Source organism: Macaca fascicularis, chromosome 3 (genome assembly GCF_037993035.2).
Source record: "Macaca fascicularis isolate 582-1 chromosome 3, T2T-MFA8v1.1".
Lineage (NCBI taxonomy): Eukaryota > Metazoa > Chordata > Mammalia > Primates > Cercopithecidae > Macaca > Macaca fascicularis.
Window position 1 is genome coordinate 130,989,264 of NC_088377.1, and position 26,269 is coordinate 131,015,532.

A 26,269-nucleotide genomic window follows, 5' to 3' on the forward strand; every position below is an offset into this window, starting at 1 on the left:
CAGAAAATCACAAAATAACTCAAGGCTGAAACACAAGAAAGAAAAATATATGCTATGGATAACTTCATCTGGGTTTATACATTGAAATTAATATCTTGTGCCTTCATGGTATCTGTGGCTTACTTTTTTATTGATATATACTAGTTGTACATATCTATGGCATACATGCAATATTTTGATATGTGCATACAATGTGTAATGATCAGGGTGATTGGGATATCCATCCCCTCAAACGCTTATCATTTCTTTGTGTTAGAAGCATTCCAAGTCTTCTGGGTATTTTGAAATATACAATAAATTATTGTTACTATAGTTGCCCTACTGTGCTATTGAACAGCAGAACTTATTCTATCTAACTGTATTTTTGTACCCATTAACCAACCTATCTTCGTTCTCCCTCCTCACTACCTATGTAGCTTACTTTTGCATATACTTTTTGTTCATTTTGCACATCTTGGCGTGCTTGGCTTTCAATTATCTCACTTTGCAGAGAAGCAACCATCTTTCCAACATTTTCTGATGCTGTTGTAATAGCTTCCAAAGCTTTTTTATCTATAGTGACTGGTCTTAATTTTTCTAATTTTATTTCTTCATATATTTCATTCCATATTTCTCCAATCTGTTACAACAAAGTTTAACAAAGTTAAATTAACCAAAAATAAATGATGCAATTGTACAATTATACAATCTTTTAAATGGTTAGTTACTCCTGTTAAACTTTTCCTAAATTACTTCTTGGGAATAAGTGCATTGGGAATGATTGAGGGTACCAGCTACATTTGAGTACTCAGTAGGAATTTACCAAATGTTTTTCAATGGAGCCTTATTCATGGATAAGGCTCTCCTATGCCTAGTTCACTGCCATCATCACCATCATTACTGCCTTCTAGTTTATGGTTACCTTGATTTCACAGCTGCAGAAACTGCTGATTTATTCTCATCTTTTTGAACTACTGTTACTTTCCTCCCTAAAGCTATGTATTGAAGGCTAGGTCAAGATGAACTTGTAGGAGAATGAACATGGGGATTACTAGGACCCTAGAACCCAGCCACCCTGAGAAAAGGGGCCCTGCCCCTCACCTTCTAGCTAAGGAAAATTATAATGGAATCTCAAGCTTTTAACTCCATGGTTCTGTCATGCCAGTGGCTCCATTTCATATTCTAGGCTGTCTAGAAATTAATGTTCTTGAGTGTATTTAGAATTAGAGAAAAAAGAGCAGAGTTGTGCAGCAGAAGTGTGCTGGACCCATAAAATTAAAGAAAAAAAAATCTATGATAAGGAAAAAATTCATCTTTGGGCTGAGTGGAGTGGATAGATCACTAGAGCCTAGGAGTTTGAGGGCAGCCTGAGCAACACAGTGAGACCTTGTCTCTATCCAAAAAAAAAAAAAAAAGCTGGGTATGGTGGTACACACTTGTAGTCCCAGCTACTTGGGAGGATGAGGCTGGAGGATCACTTGAGCCTGGGAGGTTGAGGCTGCAGTGAGTGGTGATCATGCAACTGCACTTTAGGCTAGGTGACAGGGTGAGACTCTGCCTCAAAAAAAAAAAAAAAAAGGAAGAAAGAAAGAAAGATGATAGATGTTTACTCATTTACAACATTCAAATACACAGCACTAATATTAGTAGGAGAATGTTAAAAAGACTTTCTTGAGACTTCAAAAGTATTTACTGACAAAATTATAACTAGCAAGGTAAGTAACCTACTATCTTTTAATCAAGATTGGATCATAATATAATGATAAAATAATACTTTAATAAGTATTAATAATTTGTTTTAATAAGTAATAACTTATTTAATTCCAACTCCAAAGAGAAGAAACTGTATGGCCAGGCTGGTCCCGAACCCCTGACCTCGTATGATCTACCCACCTCAGCCTCCCAAGGTGCTGGGATTACAAGCATGAGAATACAAAAACTTAAAAATACAAAAATTAGCCAGGCGTGGTGGCAGGTGCCTGTAATTCCAGCTACTTGGGAGGCTGAGGCAGAAGAATCACTTGAACCTGGGAGGCAGAGGTTGCAGTGAGCCAAGATCATGCCATTGTACTCCAGCCTGGTGACAAGAGCAAAATCTCCATCTCAAAAAAAAAAAAAAAAATATATATATATATATATATATATATATATATATATATATTTTGGTAGGCTTCTGAATAGTTTTATATCAGTTTTTTTTGTTGTTGTTTTTGAGACAGAGTCTCGCTCTGTCGCCCAGGCTGGAGTGCAGTGGTGTGATCTCGGCTCACTGCAAGCTCTGCCTCCCGGGTTCACACCATTCTCCTGCCTCAGCCTCCCAAGTAGCTGGGAATACAGGCACCCTCCACCATGCCTGGCTAATTTTTGTATTTTTAGTAGACAGGGTTTTACCGTGTTAGCCAGGATGGTCTCGATCTCCTGACCTCATGATCCGCCTGCCTCAGCCTCCCAAAGTGCTGGGATTATAGGCGTGAGCCACCGCGCCCGGCTTATATCAGTTTTGTACATCTTCTTTCACAAACTAAGTTGGATGAGATCTTATCCCATGAAAAACACCCAATCATGGGATGGGTGTATGCTGTATTTCTTCAACAGCATCAGATGCAAAATGAAAAATAAAAACTATACAGTATGTAGATGATTGCTTACAACCATGAATAGAACTTTTATTTTCCAGTTAGTTTTTTGCTATCTAGATTTTAATAATCAGGTTATTAAAAAGATACTTACTTTAAAATCAAGATATCTATGTATGATACAGAGGGTGACAAAATCTTCAGCGGAGAGGCCAGGTAAATTTTCAAAATCTAAAATAAAGTTTATAAAGACAGAATTACTTTAGCAGGGCAAGTGATTAAAAGAATCTATCTATCTATCTATCTATCTATCTATCTATCTATCTATCTATCTATCTATCTTATCTATCTTAAAACAAATGCAAAGTTACTTTTGATTTCACCTTGCTTTATGATAAAGTTAATTCTGTGAGTAGCTTGTGAGTAGGCTTCCTTCTATAATAAATTTCTGCCAGGTCATCCAATATATAGGAATAGTTTCTGTGTTGTAGTCAGACAATAATATCTTACTTCAGAAGCTGAAAAGTGTTTGATAACTTTTTCCTTAATAGAAAGCAAAGACTTAAAAAAAAACTCAAGTGACTCAGAATGTTAGTATTTTAAGCTTAATCATCTAAACTAACTATCCTTAATCCTATCTGCACATTGGAATTGCCTGGGGAGCTTTAAAAAATACTGTTGCCTGGATCCCACACACAGAGATTCTGATTTAATTGGTGAGGGGTGTAGTTTGGGAATTGGGGTAACAATGGAAAATGCATTTCTCTGTGTAAAGAGACTTTTGCTCATTATATTTGAAAAACTGACTCCAAAGTAAAATCAGTGTGTATACTTAGCAAAACAGATAGACTCTTGCAAATTTGAAGAGAACTTCTTACCTAGTTTGCCCAATATAGCATAAATTTTTGCTCTAATATTCTCAGAAACATCCATAATCGCAATAGATGGGCAGTTAGCAGGCAGTGGGATGATTTTGTGCTCTTCTTGAAAGCTAGTAAATAGAGGTTTTTTTGTATCTAACCATTGGATAGCATGAAAATAGAAAAGGGACAGATCAAAACCATAGTAAACAAATACTTAATTTTGAGATTTTACTCTAGATAACATAAAATACATAAAAATATTGTAGCAAAAAAAAAATAGTGCCTATTACATGGTTACACTTTTGAAATAATAATTTAGCAGCTATTTCTTCCCCACTCTGTGGCAAAACTTAGAGCTTTCATTTTTATTGCTTATGTAAAATATTAAAATTTAAAAAAATTACCTTTTAAAAGTAAAACTTCTATGTAACTAATTTTAAAAATTTTGAAATCCAGAACTTGAGTAATGTCAGTTTAACAGTGATGTAACCTTCTTTACTTTTGGTTTCTATATATTATGCTATAAATATAAAAACTATTTTATGATGCTATAGGTCAAAATTCAGAAACAATAAAAATGGATTGAAGGAAGATACAAGTCATCAGAAGGTGAAGTATTTTCATTTAAAAACAAACAATACTTAAAGAAACATATCTAAAAATAATGAGAGCCATCTATGACAAACCCACAGCCAACATTATATGGAATGGAGAAAAGCTGGAAGCATTCCCTTCGTAAACTGGCAGAAGACAGGCATGCGCTCTTTCACCACATAGTATTGGAAATCTTGGCCAGAGCAATCAAGCAAGAGAAAGAAAAAAAAAGGCATCCAAACAGGAAGAGAGGAAGTCAAACTGTCCCTGTTTGCAGATGACATGAGTCTGTATCTAGAAAACTCCATAGTCTCAGCCCAAAAGCTCCTTTAGCGGACAAACAACTTTAGCAAAGTTTTGGGATATGAAATCAATGTACAAAAGTCACTAGCATTCCTACACACCAACAACAGCCAAGCCAACAACCAAGTCAGAAACACAATCCCATTCACAATTGCCATAAAAATAATAAAATACCTAGGAATACAGCTAACCAGGCAGCCAAAAGATCTCTACCATGAGCATTACAAAATACTGCTTAAAGAAATCAGAGATGACACAAACAAATGGAGAGACATCCCATGCTCAAGGATAGGAAGAATCAGTATCATTAAAATGGTTATACTGCCCAAAGCAATTTACAGATTCAATACTATTTCTATAAAACTATCAACAACAATCTTCACATAACTAGAGAAAACTTTTTTTTTTTTTTTTTGAGACGGTGTCTCGCTCTGTCGCCCAGGCTGGAGTGCAGTGGCCAGATCTCAGCTCACTGCAAGCTCCGCCTCCCGGGTCTACGCCATTCTCCTGCCTCAGCCTCCCGAGTAGCTGGGACTACAGGCGCCCGCCACCTCGCCTGGCTAGTTTTTTGTATTTTTTAGTTGAGACGGGGTTTCACTGGGTTAGCCAGGGTGGTCTCGATCTCCTGACCTTGTGATCCTCCCGTCTCGGCCTCCCAAAGTGCTGGGATTACAGGCTTCAGCCACCGTGCCCGGCAACTAGAGAAAACTATTAAAAAAATCCTATGGAACCAGAAAGAGCCCCAATAGCCAAGGAAATTCTAAACAAAAAGAGCAACACTAGAGGCATCATATTACCTAAGTGCAAACTAAACTACGAGACTACAGTAACCAAAACAGCATAGTACTGGTACGAAAACAGACACAGTTCAATGGAACAGAATAGAGAGCCCAGAAACAAGGCTACACACCTACAACTATTTGATCTTCAACAAAGCTGACAGAAACAAGCAATGGGGAAAGAACTCCCTATTTAATAAATGGTGATGGGATAACTGGCCAGGCATATGCAGAAAATTGAAACTGGACCTCTTCCTTATGCCATATACAAAAATCAACTCAAGTTGGATTAAAGACTTAAATGTAAAACCCAAAACTATAAGGACCCTGGAAGACAACCTAGGCAATACCAACCTGGACTTAGGAATGGGCAAAGATTTCATGACAAAGATGCCAAAAGGAATTGGAACACAAGCAAAAATTGACAAATGGGATCTAATTAAACTTAAGAACTTCTGCACAGTAAAAGAAATTATCAACAGGATGAAAAACCATCCAGTAGAATGGGAGAAAATTTTTGCAAACTATGCATCTGACAAAGGTCTAATATCCAGCATCTATAAGAAACTTAAACAAATTTATAAGAAAAAACACAACCCCATTAAAAAGTGGGCAAAGGACATGAACAGACACTTTTCAAAAGAAGTCATACATGCAGCCAACAAGCATATGAAAAAAGCTCAATATCACTGATTATTAGAAAAATGCAAATTGAAATCACAATGAAATAGCATCTCACATCAGTCAGAATGGCTGTTATTAAAAAGTCAAAAAAATAACATGCTGGCAAGGTTGTGGAGAACACGGGATGCTTATACACTGTTGCTGGGAGTGTAAATTAATTCAACCATTCTGGAAAGCAGTGGGACAATTCCCCAAAGAGCTAAAAACAGAACTACTATTCGACCCAGCAATCCCATGACTGAGTATATGCTCAGAGGAATATAAATCATTCTACCATAAAGACACACGCACATGAATGTTCACTGCAGCACTGTTCACAATAGCAAAGACCTGGATTCAACCTAAATGTCCATGATGATGGACTGGATAAAGAAAATGTGGTCCATGTACACCATGGAATGCTATACAGCCATAAAAACAATGAGATCATGTATTTTGAGGGAACATGGATGGATGTGGAGGCCATTATCCTTAGCGAACTAACACAGGAACAGAAAACCAAACACCGCATGTCCTCACTTATAAGTGCGATCTAAATGATGAGAATTCATAGACACATAGAGGAGAGCAACACACACTGAGGCCTATTAGAGGGTGGAGAGTGGGAGGAGGGAGAGGGTCAGAAAAAAATAACTATTGGGCACTAGGCTTAGTACCTGGGTGACAAAATAATCTGTACAACAAACCCCTGTGACATGAGTTTACCCATATAACAAACCTGCATGTGTACCCCTGAACCTAAAATAAAATAAATAAAAATGTGAACCATTTAGATGAAACCATAAGAATCTTAAAAGGCTTAGAAAATGTAGGCGGGGTCCGGGCGTGGTGGCTCACGCCTGTAATCCCAGCACTCGGGAGGCCGAGACGGGCGGATCACGAGGTCAGGAGATCAAGACCATCCTGGCTAACACGGTGAAACCCCGTCTCTACTAAAAAATACAAAAAACTAGCTGGGCGAGGTGTCAGGCACCTGTAGTCCCAGCTACTCGGGAGGCTGAGGCAGGAGAATGGCGTAGACCCGGGAGGCGGAGCTTGCAGTGAGCTGAGATCTGGCCACTGCACTCCAGCCTGGGCGACAGAGCGAGACTCCGTCTCAAAAAAAAAAAAAAAAAAAAAAAAGAAAATGTAGGCGGGGTGCAGTGGCTCACATCTGTAATCCCAGCACTTTGGCAAGTGGTGGCGGGCAGATCCCCTGAGGTCAGGAGTTCGAGACCAGCCTAGCCAACATGGTGAAACCCTGTCTCTAATAAAAAAATACAAAAATTAGCTGGGTATGGTGGCATGTGCCTGTAGACCCAGCTACTTGGGAGGCTGAGGCAGAAGAATCATTTGAACCAGGGAGGCAGAAGTGGCAGTGAGCTGAGATCGTGCCACTGCACTCCAGCCTGGGCAACAGAGCAAGACTCTGTCTCCAAAAAAAAAAAAAAAAAGAAAAAAAGAAAATGTAATATATTGAAAGGTGTGGTGGCTCATGCCTATAATCCCAACACTTGCGGAGGCTGAGGTGAGTGGATTGCTTGAGCCCAGGAGCTTGAGATCAGCCTGGGCAACATGGTGAAACCTCATGTCTACAAAAAATACAAAAATTAGCTGGGTGTGGTAGCGCATGCCTGTAGTCCCAGCTACTTGGGAGGCTAAGGCAGGAAAATTGCTTGAGCCTGGGTGGCAGAGGTTTCAGTGAGCCAAGATTGTACCATCACACTCCAGTCTGGGTGACTTGAGTGAAACCCTGTCTCACAAAAAAAAAAAAAAAAAAGTAATATAGCAGTATGGAATATGTAAATGAACTAAAAATTATGATACTGTAAGTATCATTAATTTAGAATCTAGTAATTAACATTTTTGAACATTTGGACTATTCTTATTTAGGAAACAATATCTTCTTTCATATAAAAAGTAAACTCTGTAAACATTAATCAGATCATGGATTAAACGGATTTAAAAAAAGGAAAAATGGATTTAAAAAATCCATTTTTTATGGATTTTTTATGGATAATGCCTAATGGATTTAAAAAAAGGAAAAATGAACAGAAATGTATAAAATGCCAAAATATTATTTTGAAGCAATCTATTTACATCTCAATGAAATATTACCAAATCTATCTGTAAAAGCAGAAAACCCAAAGAAGCATCTTTAGGAACTACTTTAATTTTTTTTAGTTAAAGAATATAATTAAATACCATTTCCTAAAAATATTCTCTAATAATATGAACCTACTACTAACTTACTTAGTTTTCTTCCAATCACTTATGATAGCAAAATTTTCAAACCTTTGTTAAAAAAAAAAAAAAAAAAAAAAAAATTAGACAAAGGGGTGAAAGGCCTGATGCTTTCCTAATACCATTTAAAGATCTTTTAAAATATAGACATTAATTGCTTCTACTAACAATTATAAATATACTCACCAATGATCTTCCCATTTTTATCACGTTTTACTCCTAGTTCTTTTTCCTCCTTTCTCCACAATTTAATTAAAAGACTAGCAGCTGTTTGATCCTTCTTCCCTTGCCAAGCATTGACATGAGCTGCAGTTTTGGGATTATCACAAAATTCAACCATTATTCCAAGTATTAGATTACAGAATTTTTTTTGGTTCAACTTTAGCAAGGAAACAGAAAAGGAAAAAAGTTGCAATCAATATTAAGAATTATTGTCTTCAAAAACAAAAAAAGAGAGAGAAACACTTGTATTATCATTAAGTTTCTTCTAAACTCAGAGTCAGGAAAATCTGTTAAAATGGACATCCATTGTAATGACTATATTTTCAAACATTAGAAATTTAAAAGGATAAAAAGAAAAAGATTTAATGTAATTCTGAAGTCATTATAAACATATATCATGACCAAAATGTGACTGATGTGGTTGAGTTGGAAAAAGGAGATTTGCAAAAATAAGTGAAGATGTTGGTTTTAAGTGGTGAAGCTCAACAGTGTTATACAGAGTTCACTGTAATTACAGGATCTTTCCAATTTATATGCTTTATCAAGGCTTGTAGATTCATACTAACTGTAATCTCTTTGTTATTAAGAGAGTAACTGATGGTAACTGCAAATGACAATCACATATGAAAATAAAACAAGATGTAATTTGGTTTTGTGGCAATCATCATCCATAAAAGAGTATTTAAGGATTCAAAAAAATTCTCCTATTATAAAGCATATTTCCTTTATTTTGCTACAAGTAGTTTTCAGCACACCAAAATTTAGGTATAGAAAATTCCATCCAAAGCAATGGCCTCCATAATCTAATTCTTCTATGTGAAATACTTTTTGTTGATTAACTTTTATAGTATACTGCTATTGGAATATAGCAAAGGAAATATGTAAGCTTTTGTTTCAATTGCAAACATCATCAGTTTCCTTTTATAAAATGAAAGGATAATAATATTACCTGCAAAGGGTTATTATGAGTTATATGAGACTGCCTGGCACATAGTAAGCTCTCATTATTATTTAACCATGATTAGCAGTTATCATTGCATACTTTTTATTTCAGCAGAATTGTATTAAGCAAAACACTCAAGGAAATGAGTTTTTTATTTCTCTACTTCAGGAGACAGGCAAATGTGAAAGATTGAAATTGATATAAAAATTTCATTAAATAATATTTGTAATTTGCAATTAATTTGGTTGAATCAGCATTAAACATACTCTAATAATAATGTTCATAATAACAGTAAACACAGGACTAATGTGTTAGGCACTATATTTAATCCATAATATATATGTATGCATGCACACTCAGATGCACATGCACACATACAATCACTCATTTAATCCTTCCAACAATACAACAAGATATATAATGTTGTTATCTCTGTTTTACAGGTAAAGAAATTGAAAAGAGAGAAATGAACTAACTTTCAGGGAGGTTAAGGGGCACAAATAATTTTAGCACCTTTGCTAAATCAAAGTAGGTTTGTTATTCTGTTAATAAAATCAAGAATGGTGGCAATCACAGAATCACAGGGATCTGGCTAGATCCCTGTGTGAGAATCTCAAAGTTTTATTGAAGCGAAATTGTACGTTTCCTCCCATATCATCCTGACTATGGACTCCAGTTAGAATTGAGGCTATTAAGGGGCCATATTCTTCACAGCTCCTATATGGCACCATCTCTATTGGAAGGCCTAGCTTGCTCACACCTGCTCATTCTGCAAAACAATGATCTATGACTCACTAGACTTGTTCACATTACCTCCAAATAATACATAGTTCTTTAAAAATGCTTATCTTTGCTCCTTGTCTAACGTGGCCCTTATATTTTAATATCAGGGGAAGAAACTAGAAGTTATTAATAAATGACTATGGGTTTTGATACGGTCGAGCTCTTCACAAGCTGTTTCTTAGTAGGCTGATGGAGTACAAAGAAAAAACAGATTCTTTATTCCCATGTATTTGAAAATATTGAAAAAATACGGGTAAAATGATTTTCCAACCAGAGGAATTTTCAGAGCCTTTAATACACTGTGTATTATGAATCTCTAGGAGCAATTTTGTTTAAGACCGTGCCTTTGAACATGATTTGGGGCACATTTATTCATAGAATAGTGCTCTGTGGCATTCAATTTGGAAGAGGTCTTTATTAGACATATTTGTCTTTTGTCTTACAATTGTTATAGCCATACTTACTGCCAACACATCCAAAAGGAGAAAAATGCCTTCCTTTTCAAGAAAATAATCCTCTGAAGGATAACATCCCAAAATACAGCACCTTAAATTAAAAGAAAGTTATTCATTTGATAAATATTTATCCTTAAACTCAATTTGTACAGCTTTATTTTTATCAAAGCATTTTCAAAGAATATGTTTTCTTCATTTTCTTAAATCAAGTAGCTAATGTTTTTACCTAAAAAAATAGAACTTCGAAGAAACTTTACCAGCATTGTTTAGTTTCAACATTTTTAAAAACCAATATCAATTCTTTTTCATAACTGCTTATTTCTTTCCTACAGATAAAACATTCTCCTTCGCTTTTGTGATATTAATTATTCTTAGTGATCTTCTCTGGCTGGTCTCGTAACTTTTTTGCAAGATATATCCATTTATTATTGCTGTAAACCAAAAATAAAATTCTAAGCCCCCCAACCAACTGAACGAACCCTTCTCTCAGCCAAGGCATTCCAAAGTAAACTTGGAAAACTAGGTCAGGCCATGATGGGAAGCAGGGGTTGGACATGCCTCATTATACCTTCCTCCCTTTGGAATTCAGGCACAACCGACCAGTGAGTATTAACATTAAAACAGAGATCTTAAGAATGAAAAATCAGACTTCACAGCAATGAGATACCAAATTCCAACTTGACTCTGGTATAGCATCACATGACAGTTGGCTCTCAAAGAAATCGAAGTATTTTGCCCCACAATATATTCCTTTGACTTATTTTTAAATGGCCCTTCAAAGCAGTCTCTACTGGGGAAAATCTACATTCCGTACAGAATCCCCTCTCCTGTCCAAGTATTTTCCTGATCCAGGAGTGATTTAACTAAGTCCCGCACCTTTTAAGGTCTGATAAGAGACATTTACCAACTATTCTACATAATAAGAAACTTGGCCTCAACAATCCCTTATTTTAACCCAGATACTCCTTTCTATTGATCCCCAGTTTTTAAATAATAACTTACCCATTTCAACAGATAGCAATCAGGAAATTTTTTAATCCACCTCTGACCTGTAAACTCCCGCTTTGAGTTGCCTTTCCTTTCCAAACCAAACCAATGCATACCTTATGTGTACTGATTGATGCCTTATATCTCCACAAAACGTATAAAACCAAGCTGTAGCCCAGTCACCTCAGGCACATTTTCTCAGGACCTCTTAAAACTGTGCCTCAGGCTGTGCGTGGTGATCACACCTGTAATACCAGCACTTTGGGAGGCTGAGGGGGGTGGATCACCTAAGGTCAGGAGATTGAGATCAGCCTGGCCAACATGGCAAAACGAGGTCTCTACTAAAAATACAAGAATCAGCCGGGCATGGTGGTGGGCGCCTGTAATCCCAGTTACTCAGGAGCCTGAAGCAGGAGAACAGCTTGAACCCAGGAGGTGGAGGTTGCAGTGAGCTGAGATCACGCCACTGGCTGGGTGACAGAATGAGACTCTGTCTAAAAAACAAACAAACAAACAACAAACTGTGCCTCAGGCCTTGGTCAATCATATTGGGCTCAGAATGAAACTCTGTAAAATATTTACAGGCCTTGTCGACATTGCTGTTTCAAGATGTTGGTGCACTTCAAACACTGGATAATGATTATATCTCATCTTTGCAGTTGAGATTATTTTGTCAGAGGTGTTTGAACGAGAGCAACTCCATCTTGAATAGGGACTGGGTGAAATAAGGCTGAGACCTACTGGGCTGCATTTCCAGAAGGTTAAGGCACTCTAAATCAAAAGATGAAACAGGAGTGCAGCACAAGATATAGGTTATCAAGGCCTTGCGGATAAAATAGGTTGCAGTAAAGAAGCCAGCTAAAACCCACTAAAACCAAGATGCTGACAAAAGTGACTTCCGGTCATCCTCACTGCTACACTCCCACCAGCACAATGACAGTTTACAAATGCCATGGCAACATGAGGACGTTACCCTATATGGACTATAAAGGGGATGCACAAATAATCCACCCCATGTTTGGTATATCATCAAGAAATAACCATCCGAATGGGCAACCAGCAGTCCTCAGGGCTGCTCTGATTATGGAGTAGCCATTCTTTCATTCCTTTACTTTCCTAATAAACTTGCTTTCACTTTACCCTGTGAACTCGCCTTGAATTCTTTCCTGCACCTGATCCAAGAACCTTCCCTTGGGGTCTGGATTGGGACCCCTTTCCTGTAACATCCTTCTGGCAATCATGGGAGGGACGATAATGAGAAAACCCTGACCCAAAGGCTAATATTGGGTAAGTGTTGGGGTCTCGTGACATCTTTTTGGCAAGCCCCGAAGGGACAATACTGAAGAAAGCCCTCAGCCCCAATCCAAAGGAAAGAGATGGCAGCCCTGGTTGGCTGACCTTGGGTAAGTGGTGGGGTACTCAGCTAAAGGATGGCATTGGGTTAGAGGTCAACTTAGGGGAGTTAGAGTCTCTCCTTAAGTCAAAGTGGGTAAAAGCCCCTCTTATTAAAAAGCAAGGAAACTTGACTGACCCTGGTTTGAAGGCCAATATAGGAGGGTTAGAATCCCTTATAAGAGTTAGGGGGTTAGAGGCCCCTCTCAGTAAAGTCCCTTTGGGCTAAAATGGGTTTGGCACTATGTGATGTTAACTGCTATTCTCTTTGGAACAATCTGCCTTGCACTTTTTGCTTATGGTTACAGGTGAGAGGATTAGGCACGTACAGGATTGTGGGACATAGGGAGCTTTTTCCTCCCTAAAAGGGGAAACTTGAGAGCAAATGGGAATGCTGGAAAGGATCCCTTCTCGACTTAAAAGCGACTGGCTGCACTTTTGATTCAGTGTTGGCACCAATGGGCAGGTCTTTCTCTGGCCTCCCTGAGCACCTTACCTTTCTCACACTGCCACAAGAAATGCTCCCTTCCCTTCATCCCTTCCCTTCCCCTCTGTGCAAACCAGTTGAATGAATGGTAAAATCACTGTCTCCTCTGTAAAGTTTTGACTAATGGAAGAAATGATTTGCAAGCCTAATCTTAAGCTGTAGTCAATCTGGTGTACTTTGTCTTTCTGTATTGTTCTGTCATAAAGAGGGGTACCTTAGGAGAGATCATAGGGCACCTGTAAGCCTGCTTTCAAAATGGCCCAGCAAACTGGTCAGTTACAAATTTTGCTGCAGGTCCCCCAAAAATCTAAAACTGGACACGATTTCCCTTTTGCCTTGTATGTCTTTGGGAGATTGACCTTGTTTAACCATGTGGCCATGCTTTCTGTTTCCACAATGGCGGCCCAGGTTCAGGGTTCAATTCCTGGCTTAGGGAAGGAGTCCTTTATCTTCTGCGTGTCTCTGTATTTAAATGTATCATGTGTGTGATGTTTATATATGAAAGAGCTCTAATTAGTTTATTAATAATAAGAGCTTAAATCAAACATTTTTTTGGTTAAAAAAATAAAAAGTAAAAAGTAGAATGCCTTTTAGTTCATGTGACTTTAGTAATCTTTGGGAAATCAAAACAGTTTTAATAAAGATGATTGGTAAAACAAAAATATCTTCAAAAATGTAAATATTTGGTGTAAATTATGCAGGTCAGGTATCAGGTTTTCCAAATGCTTTAAGGTCATAAGTGGCTTCTTTGACTTTTGAAAATTGTTCAATTTATTTAAGAGCATTAGATTGTAGATAGGGCCTGGGGACATGTGAAATTAGCCATGCCCCCAGCTATGCAAAGAAGGTTATAAAGAAAACAGATTTTATATAAAAAACAATCTTGTAGAGTAGATTCTTGTCCTAAGGTAAAACAACTGGTTGTTTAAAAAGAGGGATGTTTAGGACAAGTTAGAAAGTCTAAGCATGTCATAGTCTATGTAAGTTGTGAAAGGATTAGTGAAAGGGAATTTGTGCAAGAAATGTTGTACAATTTGAAGGTCGTTAGGCCCCCTTAATGCTTCATAAAATGCCACTATGACTCTTACTGTAACTTGCCTGCTTTATGGCTAGGTAAGGCCTGGGACACATGGAATAAGATGCTAGAAAGAGTCAAACCTTATCTGTACTTCTGTCTGGGTCCTAGGCTCCATGCCTAGTATATAATTAGAATGCTGAACTTACCGAGCTTTTTGCCAAAAGCAAAAGTCGCAAAGAGTTAACAGTGTAACATGTATTTGAGACTACTAAAGAAACAATTTTATATGTAAGGTGTATAAAGAAAGTGAAATGTTTTTGTCAAAAGATTATAAGAAGTCATGGGAATGTGGATTTTTTTTTTTTTTTGCCTAAATTAAAGGGTTAAAGGATGTTTTACAATTAGATAAGATAAAGCTGAAGGTTTAAGCAAGTTGGGGCAGGTTTGTGAAAAATTGTAAAAGAAATTCTGTGTGTGGCCATTGGCTAAAATTAAAGGGCTATTATTCAAACATTAAAATTGGGTAGATATGTCTATAAGGTTTTATTAAGAATTGAGTTTAAAATAGTACACTAATGTAAAGGTAAAATTTGGCTTATTTGGTATAAACATCATATAGGAAGCATTGTCAAATGTGAAACAGTATTTAGCTTTCTTTGGGCTATATTTGCATAAATGTGTTACTGGCATGTGTTCCAAAACGATGGGAAACTCCTACAATTCTGATATGACTTAGTATAGGTCATTAATAGTTATAATTGCTACATAAAATCATTGTATACCACCGAGGTGACTAAACTGCTTTGTCAATTGTGTTTTTGACTGTGTGATGTTTTGTCATCCATAAACAATTGTTTTGTTTTGATCCTCTTCAAAAGGTCATTTATAGTCAGCTATAGAACTGTAACAGGCATTCTTAAATGCAGGTTTCTGATAACTTTGGAGATTGTGACTTCTGAATAGAGGAAAAAACCTTTCAGAACTCTCATAGAGAGCTGAAATGTTCATGAATATCAAACAGAAATTAATTGTGTAGACTAAACTAAACTAATCTTTTTAATTTGTTGCTTAAAACACTGCTGATCCTTTTTTTCCCCCCCGAGTCAAGACAATTCATCTTTGGAGCTATTTACAGCTTTTAACAATTAGGTAAAGTATGCTCCTGTGAACAGAATTTGGAGTATATTTGTTTTGCTCTACCCAATTTCACCAGAATTTGACAACTATTCGTGAGTATTCTTAATTTATGGCACTATAGATATTTGCAACAAGAAATGCAATAAGAATCTATTTTCTTTTGCAACAGGACACAATTGGAGACACTGGTTATTTTACTAAGGCTTTGACTGGAATGGTGTGCTTTGAGGAATCAGACTTGATGTGTAAAGCCAATAAAAGTCCTTTGGGAAAACTGGATACTTTATCTACACAGTCTCTGTATAGGGTTCCTGACCTGTGATAAATAAAGAATGTCACTTTCTGACAGGCACAGGAGCCCCAAGTTATCTTGGGACCTCATGAGAAGAGGAAATTACCCAACTCTTAGGTATGTGAGGGTACAAACCATGGCTGGGCTGGGCTTTAAAAAAGTCTTATCTGAGATTCCTTATGGAACAGAGGTCCATCAAAGCCAATTCAAATAGCCCATATGGCAAATAATTATTCTTGCTGCACCTTATACAAATAATCAGGCCAAGTATAATAAAGCAAATTGGTCTTGCCATCATTTGTCTTTAGGATAAATGGGAAACTGGAGAGAGAAATATGTTTCAAGAACTATGGTGCACCTGTTGTAAGATTCTAGTCTCATCAGCTGTTTTCAAGTTTGTTTCCACAATTTAGACTAACGTTGCTCATTCCTGGGAACCCACCAGTGATCTCTGACTGCTGCTCAGAAGAAACAAGAGGGCTAGATAATGTGAAAACCTGAATCAATATTCTATTCAATTTTGTCAATATTAATCAACAACTAATATTCAATTATTAATCTTTCAGATATCACTTTTGTCAGAACTCAGGAGTTATGAATGATCCTCGACATACCGATGCTTTCTGACTGAGCTCCCTGTACCCTGAACACAAGAGACCGTAATAGATAGGCAGGAATATTATCACCCCTCTTCAGCCTGAAGGTGTTACAGAAGATGGATCTTCAACCCTCTGCAACCCTTAGGATTAAGGCTTCTCTTATGAAAGGGATGGGGAAAATGTTAGATGCATTTGAACAAGAGCAACTCCAACTTGAATAGGGGCTGGGTAAAATGAAGCTGAGACCTGCTATGCTGCATTCCCAGATGGTTAAGGCATTCTAAGTCACAGGATGAGATAGGAGGTCACAAAAAATACTGGTCATGAAGACCTTGGGGATAAAACAGGTTGCAGTGAATAAGCCAGGTAAAACTCACCAAAACCAAGATGGTGACGCAAGTGACCTCTGCTTGTTCTCAGTGCTACATTCCCACCAGTGCAATGGCAGTTTACAAATGCCACAGCAACATCCGGAAGTTATCTTATATGGTCTATAAAGGGGAGGCATGAATAATCCACCCTGTGTTTGGCATGTCATCAAGAAATAACCATTCAAATGGGAAACCAGCAGCCCTCAGCACTGCTCTGATTATGGAGTAACCATTCTTTTATTGCTTTACTTTCCTAATTAACTTGCTTTCCCTTTATCCTTTGGACTCACCCTGAATTCTTTCCTGTGTGTGATCCAAGAACCCTCTCTTCGGTCTGGATCAGGACCCCTTTCCTGTAACAATTTGCTAAAGTGCCTACTTTGGTTTGTGCAGCTCACATGGAATCAGGGGTTAAAGCTGCTGCTGGGGCTACTTACACTTTTTTTCCTGATAGGGAATGTGGACTGAACAAGCTATCATTGGTGGTAGCAACAGATACTATTCTTAGTTCCTCCCAGAAATTGCAAGCCTGCTGTGGTCACTTTCCTGTGTCCCCTTTCTAAACATAGCTTCCTCTTGAAAAAAAAGAAAAGACATTGTTTCTACTGCCTGTTTCATCATGGTGTGTAGACAGTAGGAGTGGGGTAGAGGCTGGTATATAAAATGCCATCAGCTTTGCTCCTCCCATTCAGGTGGTCCCAGGTTTTATCCCTGGGGTGGCCAGAGATTTGGGCAAACATTATTCTGGATGTGTCTGTGAAACTGTTTCTGTATGTAATTAACATTTTAATCAGTAAACTGAATAAGGTAGCCTGCCCTTACTAATGTGGGTGGGCCTTATGCAAGCAACTGAAGATATAAACAGACTGTAAAGGCTGAGTAAGAAGGAACTCCTCTGCCTGACTGCTGAGCTGGGACTCAGGCTTTCAGATGCATACGGATATATTTGCTCTTCTTGTGCTTCAAGCATCCAGCTTTCAGATTGGCACTTAGACCACCGGGTTTTCTGGTCTTTGGGCCTTCCGTCTCAGACTGGAACTACACCATTGGTACTCCTGGGTATTCCACTTGCCAACGGTAGTTCTTGGGACTTTTCAGTCTTCATAATTGTGTGAGCCAATTCCTTATAATAAATCTCAGTCTCTCTCTATGTTTTTTCCTACTGGTTCTGTCTCTCTGGGGAACCTTGACTAATATAATATCCAAATGCAAGGGGTCAGCAAAAGCTAAGACAATTTTAATGGAGAAGGAAAAAGTAGAAAGACTTACTCTACCAGATGTCTAGACTTATTAAAAAGACCTAATTATTAAAATAGCACATTACAAAAGGATAGACAAAAGACAGTAGAACAGTACAGAAAGCCTAGAAATAGATCCAGATATATATGGACATTTGATTTGTACAAAGAAGGTACTGCAAAGCAGTGGGTAAAGGATAGTTTATCCAAAAACAGCATTGAATTACATCCACACAAAAAAAGGAAAACTTGTACCTCACCTTACACCATACATACCAATCAATTCCAGGTAGATTGTAGGTCTAAATGTAAAGGGCAAAAACAATAAAGCTTCTAGAAGAAATATAGGCAGTGATCTCCATGACTATGGGGTAAGGAAAGACTGTTTAAACAGGGCACTATAAGTACTGACGATAAAAAAAGACTGGCAAATTAGACCATACTGAAATTAAGACTATTGGTTCAACAAAAAGAGAGTGAAGAGAGTGAAAAATGTAAGCCTCAGAGTGGCAGAATATATTTGACAAACATATAACAGAAAAAGGCTCATGTCCAGGACATATAAAGAACTCTGTAAAGAACAATAGGTAATTCAGTAGAAAAGTGAGCAAGAGACTTGAGTAGGGATTTCACAAAAAAGAGGCTATTCAAATGGCAAATGACTCACTAGCAATCAGAAATGTGAAAATTAAAACTACAAAGAGACACTGGCACAAGTCCACAAGAATGGCTGCAATGAAAGATATAATGCAATGTGTTGGTAAGGGTGTGGAGCAAGGAGAAACTTCCACGCTACTGGGAAAGGTGTAATTGATGTAAGTACTTTGGAAAATTTTTTGGTATTATCTCCTAAAGTTGAACAGACATAAAAATGCCCAGATCTAGCCATTTTTACATCTAGGTGTATAGTGGACAGAAATATCTATGCATGTTTAATAAAATATATGCACAGAAATAATTTTTTCATAAGCCTAGACTAATTTGTGTTTGAATCTTAGTTTTTAACAAAATATTTAACAAGTAGAAACAATGCAATGTTTTTAAAAACAGAAGAAACTTACAGAATAAAAAATATAAAGAAACAAAATATTTTTTGTATGGCTATACAATGTATTTGTATTTTAAGCTAAATGCTATTACAAAAGAGCCAAAAACTTAAAGAAAATTAAAACATCTATAAAGTAAAAAAAATTACAGTAAACTAAGGTTAACTTATTGAGAAAAGAAAAATATTTTAAAAATAAGTTTAGTGTAATCTAAGTGTAAAGTGTTGATAAAGTCTATAGCAATGTATAATAAGGTCCTAGGCCTTCACATTCATTCACTATTCACTCGCTGACTCACTCATAGCAACTGGTACTGCAAGCTCCATTTATAAGTGCCCTATACAAGTATATGAATTTTTAAAAATCTTTTAGTCTATAGTCTTACTGTACCTTTTTAAATGTTTAGGCATGTTTAGATACACAAATACTTACCATTGTGTTACAGTTGCCTACAATTTTCAGTACAGTAACATGACATACAGTTTGTAGCCTTTAGGTTATACCATCTAGCCTAAGTATGTAGTAGGCTATACCATCTAGCCTAAGTGTGTAGTAGGCTATACCATCTATGTTTGTGTAACTACACCCTATAATGTTTGCATAAGATGAAATTGCCTAAGGAAACATTTCTCAGAATGTATCCTCACTGTTGTAAAGTGATGTATGACTGCTGTGAGTCTACTTAATTTGAGTACAGTAATACTCACCAAATGCTGTCCAATGTACTAAAAAGAAGTAGATTATAGCCTAAGCCACTCTGTAACTTCCTGGGGTCTGTTTTCATCACATGAAGAACTATATTTACTCCTTCAGTTCCGAAAATTTCCTGTTTAAGATAATTTGTTTTAAATTATTTCTTAAATAAATAATTCCTCACTTTCCTACTTTATCTGTCCCCTAAAATTACTTTTTTACCAGAGAAATACAGCAACATTGTTAGAAAAATACTATTTTTACTACAATTAAAAAAACTGTACTTACTTATTTTCAGGAATTTAAAATAAATTATTATAAAACTAATCATTTTAAGAGGGGGCATCAATCAACATGCCAGCTTAATAATATCCCTTGATACTTTTTGTTTTATTCCCTTTCTCCCAAAAAAAGTCATAAAACTTGCACTTTGATTTTCTTCAACATTATAATGACTGCAGTCTAGCATTATGTCAGATTAATTCTTAGATAGTAAGAATTATCATGCAAGATTTTCTAATGACCCCAAGAGAGAAATAGGATATAAATGTAGTTAAAACCTTTAATAATTTATGCGAAGTTTTAACCACCTAATATTTTTCTCTTACTAATTACCTTTCTCATTGCCTTGATGTTCAGTTCTGGTTCCCAGTAAGCAAGATTATGATTATTTTTCCAGAGGAGCCCAGGCACAGGGTGGTGGAATACGATGAGAAGTTGCCTCAAAGCTTGGAGCTAAACATTCACTGAAAATCTATCTACTGAAACCATCGTTTGTTTTTTTTTTTGTTTTTATATTTACAATTCCATCCCTTGCTATTTAATATTTAAATTATCAATCTCTGAGCCTCAGAGTTCACTATGGAGCTACAAAAGATAAAAGGGGATTAAGATCTTGTTCTAACTTTTGGCTGTAGGCTTGAACCCAATTCAAACCCCAAACAACATTTAAAATGGTATAGCCCACTTTGGAAAACTCTTTGGCAGCTTCTTATAAAGATACACCTACTTTATGATACATCAGTTCCAATTGTAGATACTTACCCAAGATAAATGAAAGCATTATACCCAGTAGTACAAGACTAGCACAAGAATATTCACTCAGGCTTTATTCATTATAGCGTAAATAAAAACAACCCAAGTGCCTACCTATCAATAGGGGAACAGATAAACAAATTTTGGTATATTCACACAATGGAATACAATTTAGCAATAAAAAGAAATGAATTATTGATACATGCAATGACATGAATTTCTTTTTGTCCCTCTCTTTCTCTCTTTCTTTCTTTTTTTTTTTGCTTTAGAGTCTCGCTCTGTCACCCAGGCTGGAGTGCAGTGGTGAGAGCTGGGCTCACTGTAACCTCCTAGGTTCAAGCAATTCTCGTGCCTCAGCCTCCTGAGTAACTGGGATTACAGGCACGCACCACAACGCCTGGCTAATTTTTGTATTTTTAGTAGATATGAGGTTTCGCCATGTTGGCTAGGCTGGTCTCGAATTCCTGACCTCAGGCAATCCACCTGCCTCAGCCTCCCAAAGTGCTGAGATTACAGGCCTGAGTCACCATGCCCGGTCAACATGGATATATTTCTAAAATATGATGCTGGATGACAGAATCCAGAATAAAAGAGTAAATATGGTGCGATTCCATTCATATAAACTTAAAGAATAGGCAAAACCAACCTTTAGGAATAGAAAACAGAATAGTAGTTTGTCTGGAAGTGAGCGGGGGCATGGCTTCTAATGGGTTGAGGAAATTTTATAGACATAGAAATATTCTCTGTTTTAATTGGGGGTGTTAGTTAAATGGGTATATACTGTTGTATATTTTTTACCTTTTACTTTATATAATTATGCTCTAATTATTAACAAAAATATTAAATTTTCACAAATTTAAATACAATTATAGAAACTTCCAAAAATAGTTTATAGTGTTAGGTGACTGGGAGACCTGAACAAAACTTTCACAGGCATACATACCTTCCTTTGAATGTGATTCTCACAAAGACCAGATAGGATAAGTAAAATATCAGACTGGATTTCCAAAACAATGGCTTCTTCCTTTTCATTAGGCTTGCTTATTATATTTTTAAAGATTCCTGGTATGAAAATGTTCAAAGTATATATAGTTATTGGATACTACTTTTATTTTGATCAATTACTTTTAGGAAATCTCTTCTAAATCTTAATCTAAGAATTAATCTGACATAATGCTAGACTGCAGTCATTATATTTTTGAAGAAAATCAAAGTGCAAGTTTTATGACTTTTTTTAGGAGAAAGGGAATAAAACAAAAAGTATCAAGGGATATTATTAAGCTGGCATGTTGATGGATGCCCCCTCTTAAAATGATTAGTTTTATAATAATTTATTTTAAATTCCTGAAAATAAGTAAGTACAGTTTTTTAAATTGTAGTAAAAATAGTATTTTTCTAACAATGTTGCTGTATTTCTCTGGTAAAAAAGCAATTTTAGGGGACAGATAAAGTAGGAAAGGGAGGAATTATTTATTTAAGAAATAATTTAAAACAAATTATCTTAAACAGGAAATTTTTGGAACCGAAGGAGTAGATATAGTTCTTCATGTGATGAAAACAGACCCCAGGAAGTTACAGAGTGGCTTAGTGTTGGGATTACGGGTGTGCACCACCATGCCCAGCCTAGAAAAACTATTTTCGAAGAGGATATTTTCATTGCACAGTAACCTAGAGGCTGTGAAAAGATGATAAATGAATTCCTGGAGCTTTCAATGCAATCAGTAGCCCTACCTACATATACAGAATTTCTCAGTATAGCCTCACATATATAGAAATTCTAGTACAGAATTAATAGTATGTCATTAAAGGATGCCCCAATAACCGGACACTTTGCTCAGCAAACTGTTTTTAAAAATATGCAGTGTTTCAAGAGGTAGGAAATGAGGGCCTTTGCAAATATATGACCAAATTTCCTGACTGTGGTTTGCCTCATCTCTTCTTCTCCTCATGGTTAACAGGGTCAATTCTAGGCAAAGGCGGCAGATCTCTTTAGGTGCATTTTCTACTCCTGTTATTGCTTTCTGCATCTTTCCTTGATGTCTAACTGAAGGTGTTTTAAACAACTTTAGGTAACAGTATTCCATGTCCTTTAAAATCCCTCTTTTGCTTGTAATTGAAATTGAAAAGGACTGAAGATGGCCACTAACACCGATGAAATGATATTCATGATACACTTTTGCCCCAAAAAGGATTTTTTAAGCTTTAAATAAAGAAAAAAAGTCACTTTTTCTCTGTTAAAGGGGTAACTGGCATTAGCGGGAAAGTATGGAGCTATGTTCCAAAGCAGAAGGGCCACAGAAATCACAGCCTATCTCCATAACTGGCCTTAGCGACTATTCTAGGTCTCATTAGATGAATTACAGGTGGGGGATCAGACCCTAAGAGAGGCTAGTTGAGCCTGCTGGATACCCAGTGCTGGGGTATGCCACGGATAGAGGGGCCTATATCGCTTTATCAGGAACATCTTCTGGGAATCCAATTTGACTGGCCATATGTCTGCTTCTTCTTTCTAGATCATCTCATTCTTCTTCTGACCTGAGTGCAGGGAGAAACTTTCCCTGCTGCCTGTAACACATAGTATAATGCTCATATTTATGTACCTTTCAACTCCTTGCCTTTATTCTCTCCTTGTTATAGATCATTCTATTTCTCCCAGATTCTTCTTCCTAAAACACAACATTGTACATATATCCTCACTAATCAAAACCCTTTGAGGCTCTCCATGCCTTAAGAGGATGAAGTTCGAACTACTGTCAATCACTCAAAACTCATTCCGTCTTGGCCTCTGACTATACAGTTAACCTGTCTTGTGTTACCTTCATAACACTTTGGCTCCTCTTAAACTAGCTCTGAACACATCACCATGCATATTTCAGGACCATGTCTCTCTGTTCATGGTATTTCCTTGCTTGAGGGCCATCTCTTCTTTTCCACCTCTAAACTACCCTGATCTCACAGAATCCTAAGACTTCCCAGCCTTGAAAACTACCCAAGACTCTTAGTTTCTGTAACATTTACTCTGTACTACTCATTAAGTGTCTAATTGATGACGTGTAGGACAACACATGCTATCTTTCTATGATATACATAGTTTCTGTTTTCTCATTAAGGAAAAGGTCCTCAGTGTCCTGCTCTATACATGTTTGTAACACCAGTGTCTATACAGGAAATAAAACATTTATATTTTATTTCAATAGTTTTTGGGGGAACAGGTGGTTTGTGGTTACATGGATAAGTTCTTTATTGGTGGTTTCTGAGACATTGGTGCACCCATCACTGCAGTGTACACTGTACCCAGGAAGGATATAAACATTTACATTTAAAATCTAGTTACTACTTATTGAGCACGTTACTACTACAAAGCCACGTTAGACTCAATAAGACAAGGTCTCTGCCTCTAAGAACTTAACATAAAGATCAGCTTCTTTCCAGTTAAAGGGAAAAGATTTTAAGAAGAAAAAAACCATTGCTATTTGTTTTCCCTTTTCCCTACCCTATTCTCTAGTGCAGGTAGGATTAAGAATTCTTCCTAGACATATGAAAGATTACATGTCCTGGATTTCCTCTGGTTAGACTGAGTTTTGTACAACAGAATGTGCACAGGAATGATAAAACGTACTTTCAGGTTTGTTCATCACAAACAAACTGGGCAAAAAGGTAAATGTTTCACCTTTTTAATATACTTCGATTTCCTGTTATTTCCTGTATTATTATTATTGGAGAGCACCACTCCACTAATGATGGAAGAGTAATCATCTTAATTTAACAAGTAGAAGAGTTTTTGAGTAGACATTTATAATTAATGGACATCTAGCAGATTATATAATTGACTAGTGAAGCAAAGCCTGAATATGAATGAAATAGCTCTTTTCAAAGTCAAGGAAAGGTATGATCCAGAGAACTATTTATTTTTTAAACAACAAAAGACAAAGCAGCTTTTGTTTAGGGGTTCTGAATTTTACACTGAGTTTATGTGTACTTATTTTAGGGGAAACTCATTAAGTGTTTAATTGATTACATATAGGGTAACACACGCTATCTTTCTATGATATACATAGTTTCTATTTTCTCATCTAGCATAGCCAAGTGTTAAGTTGAAAGTCAAGGATATTCTGATATTTCATATCAGAAAAGAAACTCCTCTGTACATTTCTGTAAATACCAATGTACCAATGTTCTGTTATGACACATGCATTGGAACATGCCATGTTACCCTGTTTTAAAATAGTTCCAAAAGACTTGGCCAAAAGTGGTGACCTTTATTACAAAAAGAATAAACCATAACAATAGCCCATTTTAAAACAAGTTAAAGATAATCCTAAATGAAATGATATCTGAGTTGAAGAAATAAATGTTTAAAGGGTTAATGAGTATGATATTTCAATAAGAAGACACACTGATTTATAGCAACAATATGAAACAAAAATCAAGAAAATATTCAGGAGTTTCTCAGTCATAAAGACAAAATAAATTTTGGAAAAATATTTCAAACAAAACTACTACTATTAAAAATATTTCTCTTTCATCAGTAAACCATCACATTATATTTTACCTATCATTTGCTGAATTGTTCCCTTTTCACAAAGATCTGTGTTTACAGTCTCATCTTCGAGGTAGACCATAGCTCTCAGGAGTCTTAAACTGTAACGCATCTGGGCAAACTTGTTGCCTCGGCCACCTGTACCATGAAAACTGTTACCATGACTGAAAAACGGATCTGTGGAGAAAAATTGATAATTTAAAACAAAAACATTTCAAATAAAACAAATATATCAGATATCTTATACATCTATCAAAACTTTAAACAAATGTTAAAATTTTGTTATATTTGCTTTAGTTTTTTTAGAGAAATAAAATATTATCCCTTTTCCCTCTTATTCTTAGAAGTAGGTGTTTTAGAATTTTACTCAAATGTATCATATTATATGTATCTTTTGCAATTTGCTTTTGTTACTCAACATGTTTATTTTAAAAATTATTCACATTTTCACAAGTAGATCTAGATTATTCATTTTAATTGGTTTCAGCGTTCATTTTAATAAATGAATTATAGTTTATCCATTCACTAGTATAAATTGTTACAATAAACATTCTGGTTCATGTCCTCTTATATTCATTGAGAAGAATTTTTCCATGTGACCAGAATAATATAGGATACATCCACACTGAATTTTACTAAAGATACAATGTATAAGATGAGTTAATTTTTCTTTTTTAAGAGACAGGGTCTTGCTGTGTTGCCCAGGCTAGAGGGCAACAGTATGATAACAGCTCATTGCAGCCTCAATCTCCTGGGTTCAAGTGATACTCCCACCTCAGCCTCCCAAGAAGCTAGGACTACAGATGTGTGCCACTATGACCAGCTGACTTTTTTTTTTTTAAGATATAGGGTCTCACCATGTTGCCCAGGCTGGTCTTGAACTTCTGACCTCAAGTGATCCTCCTGCCTTGACCTCTCAAAGTGTCGGGATTATAGGTGTGAGCTACTGCACCTGGCCTTGATTTTCTCCCATGAAATCTGCTAAATGTGAAATGGTAGTTCATTGTTGTTAATTTGCACTTACCTGATT

At 36.5% G+C, this 26,269-nt stretch overlaps 1 protein-coding gene across 30 annotated transcripts in view; it reads right to left on the reverse strand.

Annotated features, from left to right (window-relative positions):
- The window catches only part of CFAP69 (cilia and flagella associated protein 69), a 67,793-nt gene that overhangs the window by 3,516 nt on the left and 38,008 nt on the right, over nt 1-26,269 (reverse strand). For 11 of the 30 annotated variants that reach the window (XM_074035564.1, XM_074035569.1, XM_074035562.1 and 8 more), the window contains 8 exons: nt 25,252-25,416; nt 21,643-21,761; nt 19,679-19,797; nt 10,414-10,495; nt 8,188-8,380; nt 3,434-3,571; nt 2,710-2,786; nt 422-619 (listed from right to left, as the gene is read on the reverse strand). In XM_074035564.1, coding sequence (XP_073891665.1) covers nt 422-619; nt 2,710-2,786; nt 3,434-3,571; nt 8,188-8,380; nt 10,414-10,495; nt 19,679-19,797; nt 21,643-21,761; nt 25,252-25,416 — 1,091 coding nt within the window. Of the gene's footprint in view, nt 1-421; nt 620-2,709; nt 2,787-3,433; nt 3,572-8,010; nt 8,053-8,187; nt 8,381-10,413; nt 10,496-19,678; nt 19,798-21,642; nt 21,762-25,251; nt 25,417-26,269 lie in introns of those variants that run through there. The other 19 variants (XM_074035573.1, XM_074035561.1, XM_005550279.5 and 16 more) reach the window with 16 other exon arrangements.